This window comes from Chiroxiphia lanceolata, chromosome 9 (assembly GCF_009829145.1).
Source record: "Chiroxiphia lanceolata isolate bChiLan1 chromosome 9, bChiLan1.pri, whole genome shotgun sequence".
Lineage (NCBI taxonomy): Eukaryota > Metazoa > Chordata > Aves > Passeriformes > Pipridae > Chiroxiphia > Chiroxiphia lanceolata.
The window spans coordinates 5,870,636-5,888,104 of NC_045645.1; the positions used below are offsets into that span (position 1 = coordinate 5,870,636).

The 17,469-nt window shown below is 51.5% G+C and overlaps 1 protein-coding gene across 2 annotated transcripts; it reads right to left on the reverse strand.

The window, feature by feature from the left end:
* Positions 1 to 6,827: 6,827 nt before the first annotated feature.
* On the reverse strand, positions 6,828 to 16,406 carry TAL1 (TAL bHLH transcription factor 1, erythroid differentiation factor). Of its 2 annotated transcripts, XM_032696984.1 has the most exons (5): positions 16,171 to 16,400; positions 14,653 to 14,802; positions 13,049 to 13,477; positions 12,212 to 12,303; positions 6,828 to 7,846 (listed from the first exon to the last, which is right to left on the reverse strand). In XM_032696984.1, coding segments are annotated over exons 2-5 (942 nt in total). In that variant the 5' UTR covers positions 14,655 to 14,802; positions 16,171 to 16,400; the 3' UTR covers positions 6,828 to 7,427. The 2 variants fall into 2 exon arrangements, with proteins under 2 accessions (XP_032552875.1, XP_032552874.1); XM_032696983.1 differs by lacking the exon at positions 14,653 to 14,802 and having other exon boundaries at positions 16,171 to 16,406.
* Between the last annotated feature and the right edge of the window lie 1,063 nt (positions 16,407 to 17,469).

Consider the following 17,469-nt stretch of genomic DNA (forward strand, 5'->3'; position numbering starts at 1 on the left):
GACTGGTGCATCCATGGACATGGCCACAGGTGTGGGACCCGGAAAAATGAGTGCGTGCATTGGTGTGTTTGTGCCCCGTCACACCTGTAACAGCACATGGGCCGTGCATCTGTGAGCAATCAGTGTGCACACTCACCTGTCATGTGCAGGCACAGGTGTTTGTGGAGTGTGAGTGTGTTTGTGATTCCTTGTCACACGAGTACTGATGTGTCACTGTTAACACACTTCAGTGATGTTCCACATTGGAGCCTCATCCAGCCCTGTTCCTTGCCTTCCCCCTAGCCCAGTACTCACAGGGCACCAGCTCATCAACAAACAGAGCCTTCCCCACCACAAGCAGCAGCTTCCCACCCACAGCATCCATAATGGCACACTGCTAACAGTCTCCATCTACCTGCCAGGCCAGCCCCCTCTCCCATTTTAATGCCATTCCTTGGGATGGAGCAGACTGGATGCTCAGAGGAGCAATGTTGTGATGCTGGACAGTTGCAAGACACACGACTGGGATGGTGTTGATATGTTTTACTTCAGCTCCAGTAGTGTGTGAAGGGATATATCGCAGCAAGCAAAGTGCTCTGGAGACATGACAGCTGCTGTAAAGCATTCCCTTGCTCCCATCCCCTCGCAGGGATCCTTGGATGGGCAGCAGATGAGATCGTGGCCGGACTCTTTAGACATGCAGGAGGGCCCTGTCTTTGGTTTCTGTGGGCTCTGGGCAAGCCCTGGGGCAGCAGAGTGCTATTCCTGCCCCAGAGACTGTGGTGTGGATAGTGATGATGGTGGAAGCAGGACAGATGTAGGATAAGGCTGGTCCTGCTCCCTTCCCTTCCCTGGGCTTTGGCCATCTCACCAGCTACACCTTTGGGGTTGCTCCCATCCACAGAGGGTGAACAGGGCATCCAGGCAGCCGTGCTCCTCTAGGCACTCTAGGCTGTGATGCTTGGCATTTTTGGAGCCATTCACTCCTCCCAAGCCTGGCTCTGAGTCCCACATCAGGAAGGACCATGGCTTGATGGCACCTCGCACCTGCCACCTCCTCCTGCTGCCAGCCAGCTCATTTCATATGATGCAATCCAGGATGCTCTGCCATGGCTTTCCCGGACACCTTTGGGCAAGTCCTCAAACCTCTCCCAGCCCAGTCACCTCCTCCCCCTGTTTCCAGCATTCCTTTAGCAACACAATGCCAGCAGAAACCTGCCTGTCATTTCGCACTGTGCATGCACCGAGGAGCACGGTGCCACCGAGGCTTTGCCGGCCTCTTTACCAAAAGCCCTTTGTTGCAGGACCCATTCCCACCTTGGCACGGTCAGATTAAGCTGGTGCCATCCAGGATTTACCGGAGGGATGGGTAGGGAGCAAAGCCCCCGGCCCAACCACGTGCTGCTGGGCGGGTTCGGCCCCGGTACATCAAAGTGCCGGGGCAGTCTTAACTGTGATCCAGACGCTCCCTCCCATTTCCTGTTGGATTCCCGTCTCGCTCCTGTGCCCGCATCAGCAAAACAGAGTGCAAAAATAGAGGCTGGGCTTTACCATAACACAATAGTAAATTGTTCCCCGGAAAGGTCACTGGGGCGGCTGAGAATAGCTTCAAGATCAGGGGAAAAGGAATGTCTACTGGGGGGACAAGTTCGAAGATGCTTGCTGGACCCCCTGTCGGTGGTGCAGGTCCGTCCTCCTGAGCCCCTGCAGCCTCAGAGCATCCTCATCCTTCCCCACCCACCCCCAGCCCTGATGAGCTGCGGGGCTCTCCCCGCACCCCAGGACCAATTTTGGGATGGAAACTGAAAAAAAAAAAAAAAAAAAAAAAAAAAAAAAGAGTGAGAATAAAGGTGAATGGAGAGGTAGGAGGACCAGAGAGAAAGAGCAGAGGTGGGAGGAGAGGGGGGATCCTGCTTGCTGCTCATCTCCTTGCTGTGTGTGACAGCGCGGTGTCCCCTGGGCACCACCGGCTGGCTGCAGCCTTTGTGCGGCGGTGGGAATGTCAGGGATGAGCCCCGGGACGAAGAGCATATCGAGCAGTCCCAGAGAGCCATAAATTACTCCCTCCTGTTGTCACTGGCCTGTCGTAGTGAAGAGGAGAAGCTTTCTCATCGGTTGCCAGGGTGGGAATGTTTGGGTCCTGTCGTTCCTGTGAGCATATTTAATTCAATTATGTGGGAATGCCCTTGATGAAGCAGGTCCTTGCTCCTGGCTTCAGCAGTGTTCCCAGGCAGGGCAGCCAGTGCAGGCTGCCCTCAACATGGCTTTACCAGAAAGGTTGTAATTAAAACCGGACAATGAGGCTTGAAAATAAAATCTACCCAAATTTTGGTTGGTTATAGGGGTTTCTTTGTTTGTTTCTTGCACATCCCTTGCACCTTCTCTTTTATTTATTTCAATTTTATCCTAAAGTCACTCCCTCTCTGTTCTCATTCCCCAGTGTCATCCATACAATGGCAAGGGAAATTTTCTACCGCTGAGAACCTGCCACCAGTTTCCTGCGACACATTAGAAACACGGGTGAACAAAAAATACCCTTAAACACACCTGTTTCAAGCTTGTAAAGAAAACACTATTTGCCAAAAGGTTTCCTGCACTACAGACCAGAACCCCCATCACCTTGTGGTGCCACCAGCGAGAGATGGTGGCAATGCCAAGGCCAATGTCACCCACAACACCCTCCTGCTGTGCTGATCCCTTCTGTGCTGCGGAAACCAGGGCCCTAAGGTGCTTTTCCCAACTTTCCTTTCTGTTTTGCATAAACAGAGGGAAAAAAAGAGGTTGGGTTGGGGGTTTTCCCCCATGTATTTGAATCCACAGAGCAGCGCACATCACCATTTGTAACACAACACGATTGTAAAAGAAATTACCATTTGATGAGAAATGAATTAAATTTTCCATCAGAAGACGAGAATGAGAAGGGCTTCTGAAAATTACTTTTAAAAATGAATGCACAGGCATGTGAATATCTGCTACCTTCTGTGAAATATGCATCTTGGTGGCAGAGCAGCAGCAAGTTCAGGATGCTCTGGAGAAGAAGATACAGGAAGAAGGATACTCTTCTCAGCATGGCCAACACAAAGCCACCAGCCACTCAGATGGGGACAGAACTGTGGAGAATGTCCCAGCACAGCAGCTCTCATGGTCTCCCCACCACCAGGAGTGATGCACATTGGCCATCCCACCAGGGAGCAGGTGGTACTGGCAACCTCTCACCCCTTTCCATCGGTTATAGACCCTATACGTGTGCCTGGAGTGGTTTGAAACCTTCACCTTGAGGGTGGCAAAAGCTGTGTGGCCATGAAGGACGTTTTAACTGAAGGAAGAAAAAAAGCAGAAGGGAGAGGTGGAAGCAGAATTGCCCTGGTGATGGAAGGAGGGAGGGAGAGAACCAGGAGGTGGGAGGCAGAGATAACCAGTGGTTGAGCTATCAGCTCATGCTGGGCTGGGAGCAGGGCGAGACGGGTTAAACCAGCTGTGCAGCCCTGATCTCCCAGCTCCAGATAAACACCCAACAGCCACACACTGCCCCACACCTGCCCTGTGCCTTGTCCCAGTGCCTGGGATGAAACCAGCCCAGTCCTGGATATGGGGGCTTTGCTCAGCCTGGCTGTCAAGAGGGACCCCATGTCCCTAGTCTGGGACTGTGCCTGGGCAGGGCTCCCTGCACACCCAGGTTGGAGGTTGAAACGGGGTCCCCTCTTTCACACAGGGACCCAGAAACTTTAAAAGCAAGAGTTAGCTGCTTGTCTGCCGTGGTGGAGGCTTTAGCAGCTAAACTTTTGGGGGGCAATGCTTTAAAAAAGCCGAGGATGCTCAAAAAGGCTCTGTTTAAATAAACAATGACTCTGAAATTCATAGAAGTTAAAGACAAAAAAAATACTTGAGTTACAATTCCTGGTCATCTGCTCCATGCTATTGGTATGGTGTTGACCACCAGCAGCAGCATGGTGTTTTATGTGTGTATATATATATATATATATATATATATATATATATGTATGTATGTATGTATGTATGTATAATATATAATATATATTATATAATATCTATTATATAATATATATAATATATAAATTAATATTATATATCATATAATATATATTATAAAGGTATATATAAAATATATAGTATATATTATATTTTATATATATAATATATACTATATATAAATTAATATTATATATAATATAATATATATATTAACATACACATGTTCAATGGACTACTTAGCCTGTAAACACTCCCTAATTAATGCTATATTTTTTTAAAAAAGTATTTGTGCACATGGTTGTGATAACTTTTTTTAAAAAAAGAAAAAAGAGGAATTGGTGTCACTGCCTGTTAAATCATGGCCGAATTGCCAAAGGAAGTAGCACGGCCCCCCAGCAGCCCCTTCCGTGCACAGTCACCCTCGCCAAAAGGAGGGAAAAGGCCACTGGAGCCTTTGGGGGACCTGCAAATAACGTGCTGGGGGTAAGGGGGCTGGTAACGCTCGCCTGCGGCGGGGGCATTGCTTCATCGCCCGCCTTCCTTCCTGCCGGCCCCGCGCGCTCTTCCTCCCGCCTGCTCTCTCTGAAGAAGCCCAGCCCAGGCTGGACGGTGTGAGTCAAGCAAGGAGAAAAAAAAAATAAATAGCAGGTCTTTTTGCAAGGTTTTTGCTGCCTGATTATGACTTTTGGTGGCTGGGAATGAGCCACCCTGGTATCTTCATCCCGCCATGAAATACCAAAGTAGTGATGGGCTCAAGCCATGAGGTGGGACAGAGGCAGACAGCAAGTGGAGGCTGCTTTGTAAAACTTTATTTAGAAATATTCTTGATATATTCATTATATATATATATTTATATATACACACACATTACAACAAATGTGTTTTCTAAATAGCACGTCCACAGTGGGTTGAGACTCAGGGTACCAGGTCTGGTTACTTCATTTCTGCAGAAAAAATGCAGAAATCCAAAGGGAGGGTGGCAGAGAAAGGGAGGGGGCCGAAAAAAACCCAAAATCGTAAGGCAGGAATTCACTCACACGGTACAACATTGCCCCAGAGCGCCGCTTCCGACAGAAACAGGGGATGATGGTCCGCACAGCGAGAGACGAAGCAGAGAGGAGGAGAGGTGGGCAGAGGAAATGTACCATTCAAATCACAATTAAGTACAACTGTACATACCCCAGGAGACCTTACAGTGCCCTCTGCCAAGGGCTACAAGCAGGCACGTGTGTGTGTGGGGGGGTTGGTGTTTGAGGGTGCTGCCAAAGTTGTACCATTTTCCCAACTATTCAGCTACCAAAAAAGATTTAAACAGAAAATAATGAATTTGTGTGGAATGAGGAATTTCTGGATGTTGGTGGTTTTTTTTTTTTCTTGCAGTAGTTTAATAAAAAGGTTGTTTTGAGACCAAGAATGTCTTTACCTGGGTGACAGCATCCCACTCCCTTCCCAGAGGGTCCCCTGGCAGCCCCCACTGCTTGCCTTTCCTACCACTGGCACCAGTACCAGCCCAAACCTCTTCCTCAGTGTCACTTTGTCACCTGCCAGCACCTCTTCCCTGGCACAGCCCTGTGGATAACCCCTTCTAGTAAAAAACCCCATGTATGGACAATCCAGACCCAGGAAGGAGTTTTCCTCCTTTTCCCCAATTTAAGATGGGGGAGATTGGTGCATTCCAATATTTGGGGTCTTGGAAATCCTTACATGGGCCAGGATCCCTTCTCAGGCAACTAATTCCACCTAATAAGCCAAGCCACACACCACCCTCTTAACTATTATTTACAAAGAGGCATCAGAACCAGGCAGGGATGGAAATGACAGAGCTCTGAAATAAGCCTGGATGGGCTTGCAGACACCCACTTAAATTCTCTGTGTTCCTTTGTACCTCGGCATCCTTGGGAAGAAACAAGTGAGGTGGAAGGTGTCCCCACTTAAAAAGATTTATCCCCTTCCAAAGGATGTTTGTGTGTGGTTTGTTGTTTTGGGGTTTTTTTTACTGTAGCATGGCAGAGATTTCTGTGCCTTGACACCTCTGCAGAAGGCGGGGGTGGACTTGGGGCAATTGCCCCATCAGGCATCAGGCAATGGGTGGGGGGGTGGGAAATGATGGGACTGATGTGGTGATAGCACAGGGTGGTCCTCAGCTCCCAGCCCCCACAGCAGCAGCCTCCTGCTCCTCAGTCCTCCTGCTTCCCAAACACCCTCCCGGGGGGGCAGCAAGGATCAGAGGACCATCTCAGTCACAGATATCAACTTTGCAGCAACCTGAGCACTTGGGAATGTAAGGACCTCCCTAAGGCCAGAATAAATCCAGCACTATGGTCCATACTGTGGGCATTGGCACAGCTGAACCACCACCATTTTCACACAATAAAATCAAAAACTTCAAAGCATACCATTAAAACCCTTTTATATCCCTATGTACATGCACACTGTTGATACATCATTGACTCCTTTTGCCTTTTTGTTGCTTTTTGATCATAAAAATCCTCCAGTCCAAGGAGATACTCCACTAGCAAGTATTTTTTTCCCTTACCAATTCTGAAATTCATCTTTCTTGAGAGAAATTCTGGCCCTAAGGAACCACTGGGAAAGCTCTAGTAGACCACAACAGGCTTGGAGCTCACCTGCTGAGTGTTACCAGCAGAAGAATAAGGGACTGGGAGGGTGGTAGAAAACATCTATGTATGTACCTTTTCGTTCAATGGATACTGCATGACAGTGTTAAACAGAAGCAATCCCACGTCATAAATACTACAACCCCAAACAATTCAAAGTTAGGTAGAAGGGAAAGGAGGAAAGGGGAAGAAAAACAGAAAAAAAAAAAAAAAAGAAAAAAAGAAGAGAGAAAGAAATAGTCTTAATCCTTTTAATAGTTCTTTTGCTGAGGGTATTTTTTCACCTCTGTAAAAAGATACAGACAAAAGCTCTCGGACAACAGGAACACGTGGCCCCAGCTCCTGTTCAGACCAGTTGTGTGTGCCACAGGCTGGAGAAGTGCTGCACTGGCATCATGCAGCAGTCTCCAGCACCACATGGAGCAGGAAAGCATCAGTGGCCTCTGCCAGCAGTGAAAGAGGAGTATCATGCCTCAACCAGGCGACTGTTTAAAAAGCAATGGTCGTCAAACGGTCTGAAAGCCCTCTAAATGCTGGAGAGGCGCTGGCCATGTCTCCTCCCCCTCCTCAGGGTCACGTCACGAGCAGTATGTACAATGAAGATGACTTCAATGCTTTTCTTCTTTGTACGATCACGTACCTAAATACCGAACGTCCATCTGGGTTGGTCCCGTCCTCAGCCAACGTTCCGGCCGCTCCGCCCCGGCCTGGGGAGAGTGGGGAGCCCGAGCTCCCGGGGAAAGGCAGAGTCACAGATCCCGCGAGCACAAGTTCCAGCATCCTCACGCTCGGGCCTTGCCTCTCCCCCTCGGTGCTTCGGGAGCAGTGCCAAGGTCATCACCGCTGCGCGTTGCCTTCTACGGGGAGGATGGCGTGGTGCAGGCTCCGCGTGTGCTTCGAGTCCAGCGTTTCGTGCTCTTCCGTGAAGCTGTCCGGGCTCGCCGCTCCGTCTAAAGAACTTCCACAGCTAGAGTTCGGAGACAACATGTCCTGCAGGAGGTCTTCCTGGACTATCCCAGAGTCTTTGTTCACTTTGCCCCTTTGGTTTCCTTCTTCCTCCTGGTCGTTGAGCAGCTTGGCCAGGAAGTTGATGTACTTCATAGCCAGGCGCAAGATCTCGTTCTTGCTCAGTTTTTTGTCGGGCGGGTGGGTGGGGATGAGCTTGCGGAGCTCTGCAAAGGCTCCGTTGACGTTCTGCTGTCTCCACCTCTCCCGGCTGTTGGTAAAAATGCGGCGAACCACCTTCGTGTGAGGACCTGGAATTCCAACCAGACAGAATTAGGAGCAGGGAATAACAGGTCAGGCTTACTTTGCTGAATAGGTCACTGTTTCCCAAATTGACTGACTTATTTTAGTGACTGACATCAGCAAGGCGGTGAAACAAGAGTTTCCAGCTAACTGGAAGCTGATACGATGAGCTGAGATAGTCATAACTTCTGCTGAATCCAGTGGAAGGGGAAAATGGAGTTGCATCTCTTTGGGTGTCTCCTCAGATGTGTAAATTTACCTCTCCAAGGAGGAAGGCTTAAGCCATGACACGTGTGCAGAAGGCTGCTATGCTTTTAGGGTATCTCAGCTCATCAACAAAGGTAACTCAGCAACAAAGGTCCTCTTGAAAGCTGATCTGACTAGATAGTTTTATTTTGTATCGCAAAAGTGTCTAAAGGATACATCATCGAGACAGGAGGAAATTGGCTTGAACAGAGGCTTTGACAACTCTAAGATCCAGAGACCCTCCCTGCTGCAGGCAGGATCCAGTGCTGACAGAGACCATAGGATTGCCACCAGCCCTCCGGGTGTTTTGTATGAAACAGGATGGTGGGATTTGCCCCATAGCAATGAGGACAGGTAGCAATGTGACCCACAGAGCAAAGGCAGTGTCCTTGCTGGAAGGGTGATCATGAGGGAGGATGAAACAGTTTCAGAGCTGAACTGAGGGCCTCCTGCTCTCTCTCTACATATCACTGCCACAGGGCAAAAACTCCCTCTGACACCAACTGGAGAAGTGAAAACATTGTTTAGTTAAGTGTGAATTCCAATTAAATCCCTGACATTTTACAGCGGTATTTCTGGCAGAGCATGTTACACAGGATGGACATACAAAACACACCAGTTCTCCTTTCAGATCACCAGGGTAACTCCTCTTACCATGAGAAAAACATTCCTTCTGTGCTAGAAGAGACCCAAAAGCACATCTACCCAAAATATACTGCGTTACAGGAGCAGCAATTCTGTAAATCAGGATTGCAGGTCCTTGGGTCCATGGAAATCAGCTCACATAAGGGGACACTACCATAAGATGCTTTATTACATCCTTTCCATCCTCATCTCCAGGAGACATCAACAGTGGAAGGTCACATCAATCTCATGGAAATCTGGGAGACTGACCATGGCAGAAACTCTCAAAGGGTGGGAAGCATCACACAAAACGAAAATCATCACAGAATGTGAAGCAAAGACTTGCAGGTAACACATCAGTGAGTTGTACCCCATCCCCATGGTCTCTCCCTTGTATTCCCCACATCGAGACACTTGCCTAATTACTCCCTTCTGGAGGGAGCAAGTCCCTGGCTGTGGGAAGTAGTTTAAGCTACAGTTCTGCCATCACCCAGTGAAACCAGCACCCTGTGGGACATTTTAGCATCATTATTCTTGTCTAACAAAACTCTTGGCTGCCTTGACTGTGACAGAGCAGCTGAACAAATGTGACTTTGGAAGCATGCTACTAGGCTGCACCTCGACAGATTCCACCTTCCACAACACAAAAAGAGGAATCCCACATTCCAGCTGATGAAACACCATCACACTTCACTTCTTTCAGGGGAAACAGAGTCCCTTCAGTCCAGCACATCACACAGAACACCCTGCACTGCAGGCTTTGTATGCAGACACATTCCCAAATAGCCAGGTTAAAGGTGCCAGCTTTCCTTACAGGATGCTCAGGGGCAGGGAGCCCTCCAAAATCACCAAGAGCCCCTGGGATAAGCTGGGGGATATAGAAATGAGAAACACATCTTCTCCGACCTCTAAGATTCCAGTCTGATGCTTTAATAAAGGTAATATTGACCCCTAAACAGCACATAATGCCCTTTGTATGAATTAATTTGCAAGAGCTCATGGAAAGGGAAGGTTTCTTGTCCCTGATGTGCACAGTCTGCTGTGCTGCAGGACTGTGGTGGGGACCAAGGGGACCTCAACAGCACTACCAAGAAAGCATTGAAGAATGTGCTATAACCTACTACAATAATACAACAATTTTAACACTTCAATGCTCTTTCCAGAAAAGACAAAGAAACCAGACTTGAATCCAGAAGAAGAAGTAGCTTAAAACCCATTTACTCCCATTAGGTTATGAGGAAAAAAAAACCATATTGGATTTTGTTTATTAAAAACCAAACCACAACAAAAAAAGACCCCAAAACCACCTGGAGAGACTTCCAGTCTTCACAGGCTTCAAACATATGTCTGTGTTCACTGAAAGCTGGTAACTAAAAGGCATCTATTCATAAATAGGTCAGAAATCAGAAAAAAAGACTTGTTCATTTTCATCCAGGGGCACCCAAACCAAACACCAGTATATAACACAAATTCTGACACCACTCAGATTCTTGATTCCTGCATCAACTGAATTAACTATATCTTTTAGAAAGAGGTCAGGTTTGGGCCAAAACCTGTCAAGCAATGGAGAAAATTAAAATGCCCCATAGCTGTGTTATATTAGAAGATCTATTTCTTATAAAGAAATTTGCCTCATAATTAATTCAAGCAGTCAGATGAGAATTTTTGCCTGGATTTTGTTCCACTTGATTGACCGATGCTTTAAAAATTGTAATTAGAGATCTAAGGAAAACTAATAAAAAGATGAGCTTCCAAAGTTCCAGGATATACTTTTTTACAGATACCTTTTCACGTTTTTATCTGCATTTATAGCTATTTTTAAAGAAGATATGAAATGCACGGAACTTTCCACAAAATAGATAAAGGAATAGTTGCAAAAAAATTTCACTCATTTCCTTACAGAGAAAACCAAACACCGAGTGCCTGGCAAGACTTTCCTGCCCTTCTGCAGCTCCCAGGGGCTGGGGACCCTGAGGAGTGATGCTCTTGTGTGCCACAGATGTCACCTGGCAGGTGACCACCAGAGCAATAAGTAAAGCCCATCAGACCACACAGATGCCTCAGCATGGGATGTACTTTCCTACAAATTGTTCCTGTTTAGACAGCATCGTCTGATACATATTTTTCTCCCCCCCAAAAATGTTGAGCCCCGTCTTGGAAATTCACATGAGCCAGAACTTTCAGGATTGGACCCAATCTGTACACCTGAATCAAAGAACGTATCCAAAAACTTGGCTGCAACCAAGTATGTCTGTAATCCTTAACACCTAATTAAATAGAGAGTCAAAAGCTTTAGTCGGACAACGTGATTTGATGGACTTTTCACCGTAACCATTAAGCCCCAGAATTGAAAGACAGACAAAAAGCCCTTCTTATGCCGGGGCTGTGACATCCCCCTGTCTCATGGGGCTCCGGTCTGAAAGGACCAGGAGAGCACAGAGGCGGGAGAGAGAGACTGATTAATGCAGTTAATACCCTGAGCCCGTCATTTGCTGGCTGTATTGTTTTAGAGTGATGCGGATTATGATTTGATCTTAGATTAGCAGAGTAGAAGGAAAGGGACAGATAGCTAAAAAGAAGGAAAATAATTGTCCAGCAATTGAAACACAGTGTTTACAATTGCTAAAGAGAAAACACGTTTCAATGGATCTCATGTGGACGGGCTGTTAACTCCGCAGATAAACGGGTTGGCCTTCCACGTGTAAATTGTTCTTGCGAACACCCCTTTGCCTGGGCAGCGCTGCCGCCTGCACTCCGCATCCCGCACCCCACTCCAGCTGCCGGGGAGCAGGCAATGGATCCTGCACTGCCTTCTCCCTCCTTTCCATTCTCTGAAACTATCCTGCGGCTCCGACAGGAATGCCCGTGCCTGGGATCTCTGCTCAGACACCAGACTGTCACCCGCCGTATTTGCTCCCGCGCTCTGCCACGGGGTATTTCTCCACGGCAGACAGCAGCAAGGTGTGGATATACACTGAATTAAAATGCAAAAGGCAACCCCATTGCGCCCCTGCAGACCTCAGCACAGGGTTAGCTCTTTGCTTCCAGGCAGTTTAAAGGCAGGTTGTCCTTTCTGCCCAAGGCTGTGGTCTGCATTGCGAATGTCTCCTGGCTGAAAGGGTTTACAGGCACAGCATCTCACTGCAATGGCCCTGATCTGAACTTCAACAAAGACTTACATTTAGGGTCTTCCTTCGGATTTGATCCCTAAGGAGTGTAATTAGCCATTACACTGAACTGCTTCGCTGGGTGAAGTCAAACCCACCGAGCACGCTGCTGGGCGTTAGCGGGGACGGGTGTGGGCTCCACTATTCCGAACCTTACCGCAGAGCCACCCTGACTCCCTAGGCATCCTACTCGCATTTCACGGTTTGGGGCTTTAGTCCTTTTGTTATTTGTTATTTGGGGGTTTAATCCCGGAGTATGGCGCCGTGCAGCAACTTGCCCCTCTCAGCAGAAGTGGACCCCCCTAAAGAGCCGGCGCAGTGGCGAAATGCTCTCACCGTCGGTGATCTCCATCTCGTACGGAGACGGTCTCCGCTTCACCCGGTTGCTGCCGTACATGGAGAAGGAGTCCGGTTCGCCGAAAAACCCGCTGCAAACGAAAGGCAGAGAGGCCGTGAGGACACTCCGGCATCCCCCCGGCCCGGCCCCCGGTGGGGGGAGGCAGCGTCCGGGGGCAGCTCGGGGCCGGCGGGAAGCAGAGCTGCTCCGTGACCTCGGAGCGAGCTCACGGCTCACGAAGCCGAGCCCTGGGTCGTGAGGCGACACGACACGCGGCCGCCTGGGGACACGCAGCGAGAGACGCCAGCCCCCCGTGAGCAGGGGGATGTGGGCAGCTTGGGATATCCGGGCTGGAGGCTCCGGGCAAAACCCACCCGCATCCCCGCGGCTTTGTGCCCTCCCGCAGGCGGGCGCGCACGTCCAGCCGGGCCGGGTCCGCACCGGGTCCGTCCCCGCACACCCCCGGGCTGGCCCAGCCCCTGCCAGAGCCTTTGCTGTCCCTTGCGCTTATTTGAGGGACTCGTCGGAGAACAGAGAGTCCGAGGAGCTAAACCAGCTCTCGTCCGTTTACTGACGGACCCCCTTGCTCTGCCCGGGACATTTCTACTGTGTTGGTTTTTTTTTTTTTTTCTAGGAATGACAGTTTTTCGTTTCCTCTTTTTTTTTTTTTCCCCCTCTCTGCCCTTTTCCCTTTCTTCCTTTGCAAAGTTGCATGCAACCCCGCGATGACTAAGCCCCGAGCCCCGCTCGGAAGAAGAGATGCTGCAGCTCCCCTCTCTTCCCCGCACCTCCCTCCCTCCCTCCCTCCCCGGCACCGCATTCGGGGAGACACGGACCTGTTGATGGTGGCCAGCGGCTGGCCCAGGTTGTAGAGCATGGCCCTGCCGTGGGGCTGCAGCGGGAGCGCGGGGGGGCTCAGCTGCACCATGCGGGCCTCGCAGGCGGCCTCGGCGGCGCGGCACGGCTCGGCACCCGGCGCTCTCTGCATCGCCTCTCCCGCCGCCTCACGGCCTTTTATGTCCAGGGAGCCCCCCCGGCGCACCAGCTCGATGACGGGCACAGGGGCGGCGGGGGGCCCGGGGGAGGGCCGGCCCGCCTCCTTGGACGCCCCGTTGAGCAGCAGCTGGGGGTCCGCCGGCGCCTCCATGCCCCCGCGGCTGCTCTCTGGCTCGCTCGTGGTCTCCGCTTCCGAGTCGTGCCGCCGGGGGGGGCGGGCATCGCGGGGGTCACTGGGGGGCGGCGGGGCGGGCGGCCTGTCCATCGTCCTGCGGAGAGAGGCAGCGGTGAGGGGCGGCCCCGCTTTGGGGAGGGGGGTTTACCCCTCCGCAGGTACCGCCCCGACGGGGGTGGCCGCTTCGGGGCTCGGACTTGGCCGGTGAGAAACGGGGGGAGTTACTAATCACCCTAAAATCATTTAGAGTTCGCTGGCGGCACCAGGGGGGTCTGCGGGTCCACCTCGCCCGAGCCGTGCGGGGCCGTGACGTCACGGAGCGGCCCTGCCGTGACGTCACGGAGCCTGGCGGAGCGGTGCGGCGCTTTTGACGTCCCGCAGCGCCCCGGTCCCGCAGGACGCTCCACCGGGCCCGACCCCCCATCGCCCGGTACCCGCGGAGCGGTGGCACCGTCGGGGCGGCCGGTGCAGCAAGAAGGGCTCGGCCAGCGCCCGGCGCACCGAGCTAAATTACGCGGCCAAATGATGGAGGAGGCACAGCGCGCGCCCCCGCTTTTTTGCGGGGTACTTCTCTCCACGTCGGGGCCCCGGCGGTGTTTGCCGACCTGCGGAGTCAGCCTGACCGCGGCCCGGCCTGCCGGCAGCGGCCTCAGCCTCGAGAGTGGCCCCTTTTCCTCCCGTGTCTAGTTTTTACTATTATTATTATTCGTAAAACAGCGAAATACACCCGAAACCTCTTTTTGGGGGAGAGGGGGTTAAACCAGCCCCTAACGGAGCCAATCCCCCCGCGCATTCACTACAGCAGGAAGGAGGAAGGGGCCCGGCCGCGGCCGCACACAGCATTGTCCCCCTTCTCCCACAGAACGAATGCTGTCGCGACAGGGCACCTCGCGCCGAGGGCAGGCAGCGATATGGCGATTATTGCCATGCTTTTTCTCCCACATATCGCCTCGTTCACTTTCAGATGTTTTGTTCGTTCGTTTGGTTGGTTGGTTTATTTTTTCCCCATATAAATAGGGAGCTTCGCGGAGCAGGGAGCTGCCGCCCATCCTTCTCGCTCCTTTGCCTTGGGTAATTTTTTTCCCGTTTTTGATGGGCTGAATTGCGAGAGAAATCCCATTTTTTTGCCAAATCTCACCATCTCTCTGAAAAATAAAAAAAAACCCCAGCCACCCAACATAAAGCACAAGCTCCCTGCCTTCCCTCCAACCCTCTAGAAAGAAAAATCTAATTGCCTATTCCGATATTGTATAGGAAGAGATTACTCACATGTGTCATATTTAAGTAGGGACACCGCAAGTCTCTCCTGTTTCAACAAAAGCGCTCTCAGTGTCAGGCTGAATTTACTCCTCCCACCTCAAGGTACTTACGACTTTACAGAGAGGAAGGACACCCGCATCGGGATAAAACTGCTAAATCCTGGGAGGAAGAGAAGGGGGGGGGGAGAAAAAGAGGAGAGGGTGGATCTCGTGGGTCCGGATTGCCAAAGATCAGCGGAGAGAGAAGGGTGCAGGGGAGAGAGAAGGAGGGAACAGCACCCCGGGGTGGCCCCTGTGACAGGGTACAGTGGCCACCCCCGGGTCCCCCCCCCCGCCGCCGCCGGGAGCCGCCGCCTCGCACAAGGGGCCACAAGGAGCGACGAACACGGCCTGGCGTGGAAAAAAAAATAAACAAGAAAAAAAAAAAAAGGCGTGAAAAAAAAAAAAAAAGGCCCTAGGTTTGGGGTGAATTGGGCGTTTTTTTGGACACATTGCAAGCCCGATCTCTCCGGGAGGAAATCCCAGACGGGCCCGGACACGGGGTTGTTTTTCTCCCAGTGGGCTCGCACGAAGCGGCCGCGGTGACGGCGTTTCTCCCGCGTCCGGTTGGAAAATTTAATTCCTAAAGGGGCAAATTAAATTCCTCAAAGGGCCGGTTACCAGGCGCGCTCCCGGCCGAGGAGCCGAGACAGCCGGGACCGGGCCGGCAGCGGGGTGAGCCCGCTCCCCGCCGCCGAGCAACAGGAAGGCGAGGCCGGTTCCCCCCCCGCCAACGAAATCACGAAAAATAAGGTTTACTCCTTTGTAAAAAAAAAAAAAACCCAAAAAAACCAAAAAAAAGAAACAATCCCGATGACGTCTCCCCCCGCCTTCGTTAAAAACGAAATACATAAACCCGCAAAGATATCTGCAGTATTTTGCCCTAAATTGGGGTGGTTTCGTTTGGAGAAATGGAAGGGGGGGGTTGTAATAATTCCCCGCCTGCTCGTTTCTGCTCTGTAAAATCCTTTTGTTTTCCAGCAGCCGATCGGCAGGAAATTTCCAGCCCAAAAGCGCACCTCTCCCTCCGGTCGTTTGTAGGGAAATCACCCCAAAACGAAGGGGCGAGAGGGAGCGGGATATGGGGGGACCCCTCCTCCCGGGAAGGAGCGGTCAGACTCCGGCCGTCAGCCATGCCGTGTCCTGGTGTTTTTCCCTTGGGAGAAGCTGGAGGACCCGGGCCCGGTGGGTGCTTCACACCCGCGGCCGGTCCCCGGGGGTCCCGGGGCGGTGGGGGTATCGCACCCCACAATTTCAAAGGGGAAAGTGCGTTCTCCTCCTCACCCATCCCGCATCAAAGAATAATAAAAAAAAAGATTAAAACCCAGCGGCGGAAAAAGGTTTTGTGTTTTTTTCCCCTGTTCGCCTGCCTCTCACATGGGGTAGAAGCCCCCCCAAGACCCCCTCGCTGCCCGCTGGAGCCCCCCAAAATCCCATCCCGCCGCCCGCACCGCCCAGCTCGCTGCAGGGCCGATTCCTCTTTACTCACCATTTGCTTTTCATTGGGAAAAGTGAGTGGAGCCATTTTGTGGCCTACGCATCGTGGCTATATTTGTAGTAAGTGTTGGGTGGCTTCAGCTGGGTAGGCTCTAATTCCACATCACGTCCAGTTTCCTATTTAGTATGGAGAGCGGAACACTACTGCAATGTGGCCGAGAGAGATAAAACCCCAGCAGTGGCCCGCCTGCCCTGATAAGCTTCTAAACCCATTATTTATGAAATGATTCATTATTATTTGGCAATTTTATCGAAGGAAAGCGGAAAATTATTGCAGGGATATGCATAGGAATAACTCCGGAATGCATGCCTTCTAGCTTTTTATGTGTGTGTGCTTAGATGCTCTTAAAAAGACACTGCAAAAAAAAAAAAAAAATAAAAAATTGCACTGTGACTGCCCGCATCTGAATAGTGATTCTTTATTTTAGTCCTCTTGGAGGTTATTATGCCCCTGTTTCCCCCCCTTTTTTTTTTTATTATTATTAAATATGGAACACCTACTCCGTTCTTAATTAAATTTAATGAGCCAAAATAAATTGTTGGAGATGCTGAGAGAGGGGGAAGGGGTGTGTGCTGCTTTGGGACGAGAGGAGGTAAATAAAGCGCATTTAGAGGAGATGTTTTGGAGAGAAGTGGCCCCATCCCCAGCCTTCCTCCCCCCGTCCTGTGTGTTTTTGCTAAAGGGCTGAACTGGGACGAGCTCCCCGTATTCTCTCCCGTGCTTGGGCGGGGGGAGTCCGAGCATCCTTGCGAGGCTGGGGGATGCTGGGGACTGGGAGCAGAGTAGGTTCCCAGCCGGCACCTCTCGTCCTCGAGAAATTTGGGATGTAAGCGGAGCAGCCTGGAGGAGAGGGGGTTTGGGGAAGGGGAGACAGGGCCCTGGGTCTCCCCGTAGAGATGCGGGGCAGCCAGAGGGGCTCGGGTCCGTCTGCGCGCCCCGTCGGGGAAGGGGCTCGGCCCGACCGCGGGGGTCTCCGAGCCCGGGTGGACGAGGACTCCCGGGCCTTCCCAAAGCCGCCGTGCAGCCGGAGCGGCTGGAGGGGACGGGAGGCGGGCGGTGCGGGGGTCCCAGTGCCCTGCGCGGGGGTCGCAAGGCAGCGGGACGAGTGAAACCCTTCCCGAAATGCCAGAGGCTCCCGGCATGGAAAGAGAGGAGGGGGAGGGGGCACTGTAGGGTCGCAGACTCCTTCCTCCGAACGCCCACGGGTAAAGCGGTCCTAAAGGCTCCTAAAGGGAGAGGTTTTCGACAGCTCGGGGATCGGCCTGCGCGGGAACAAAAAATCAACGAAAT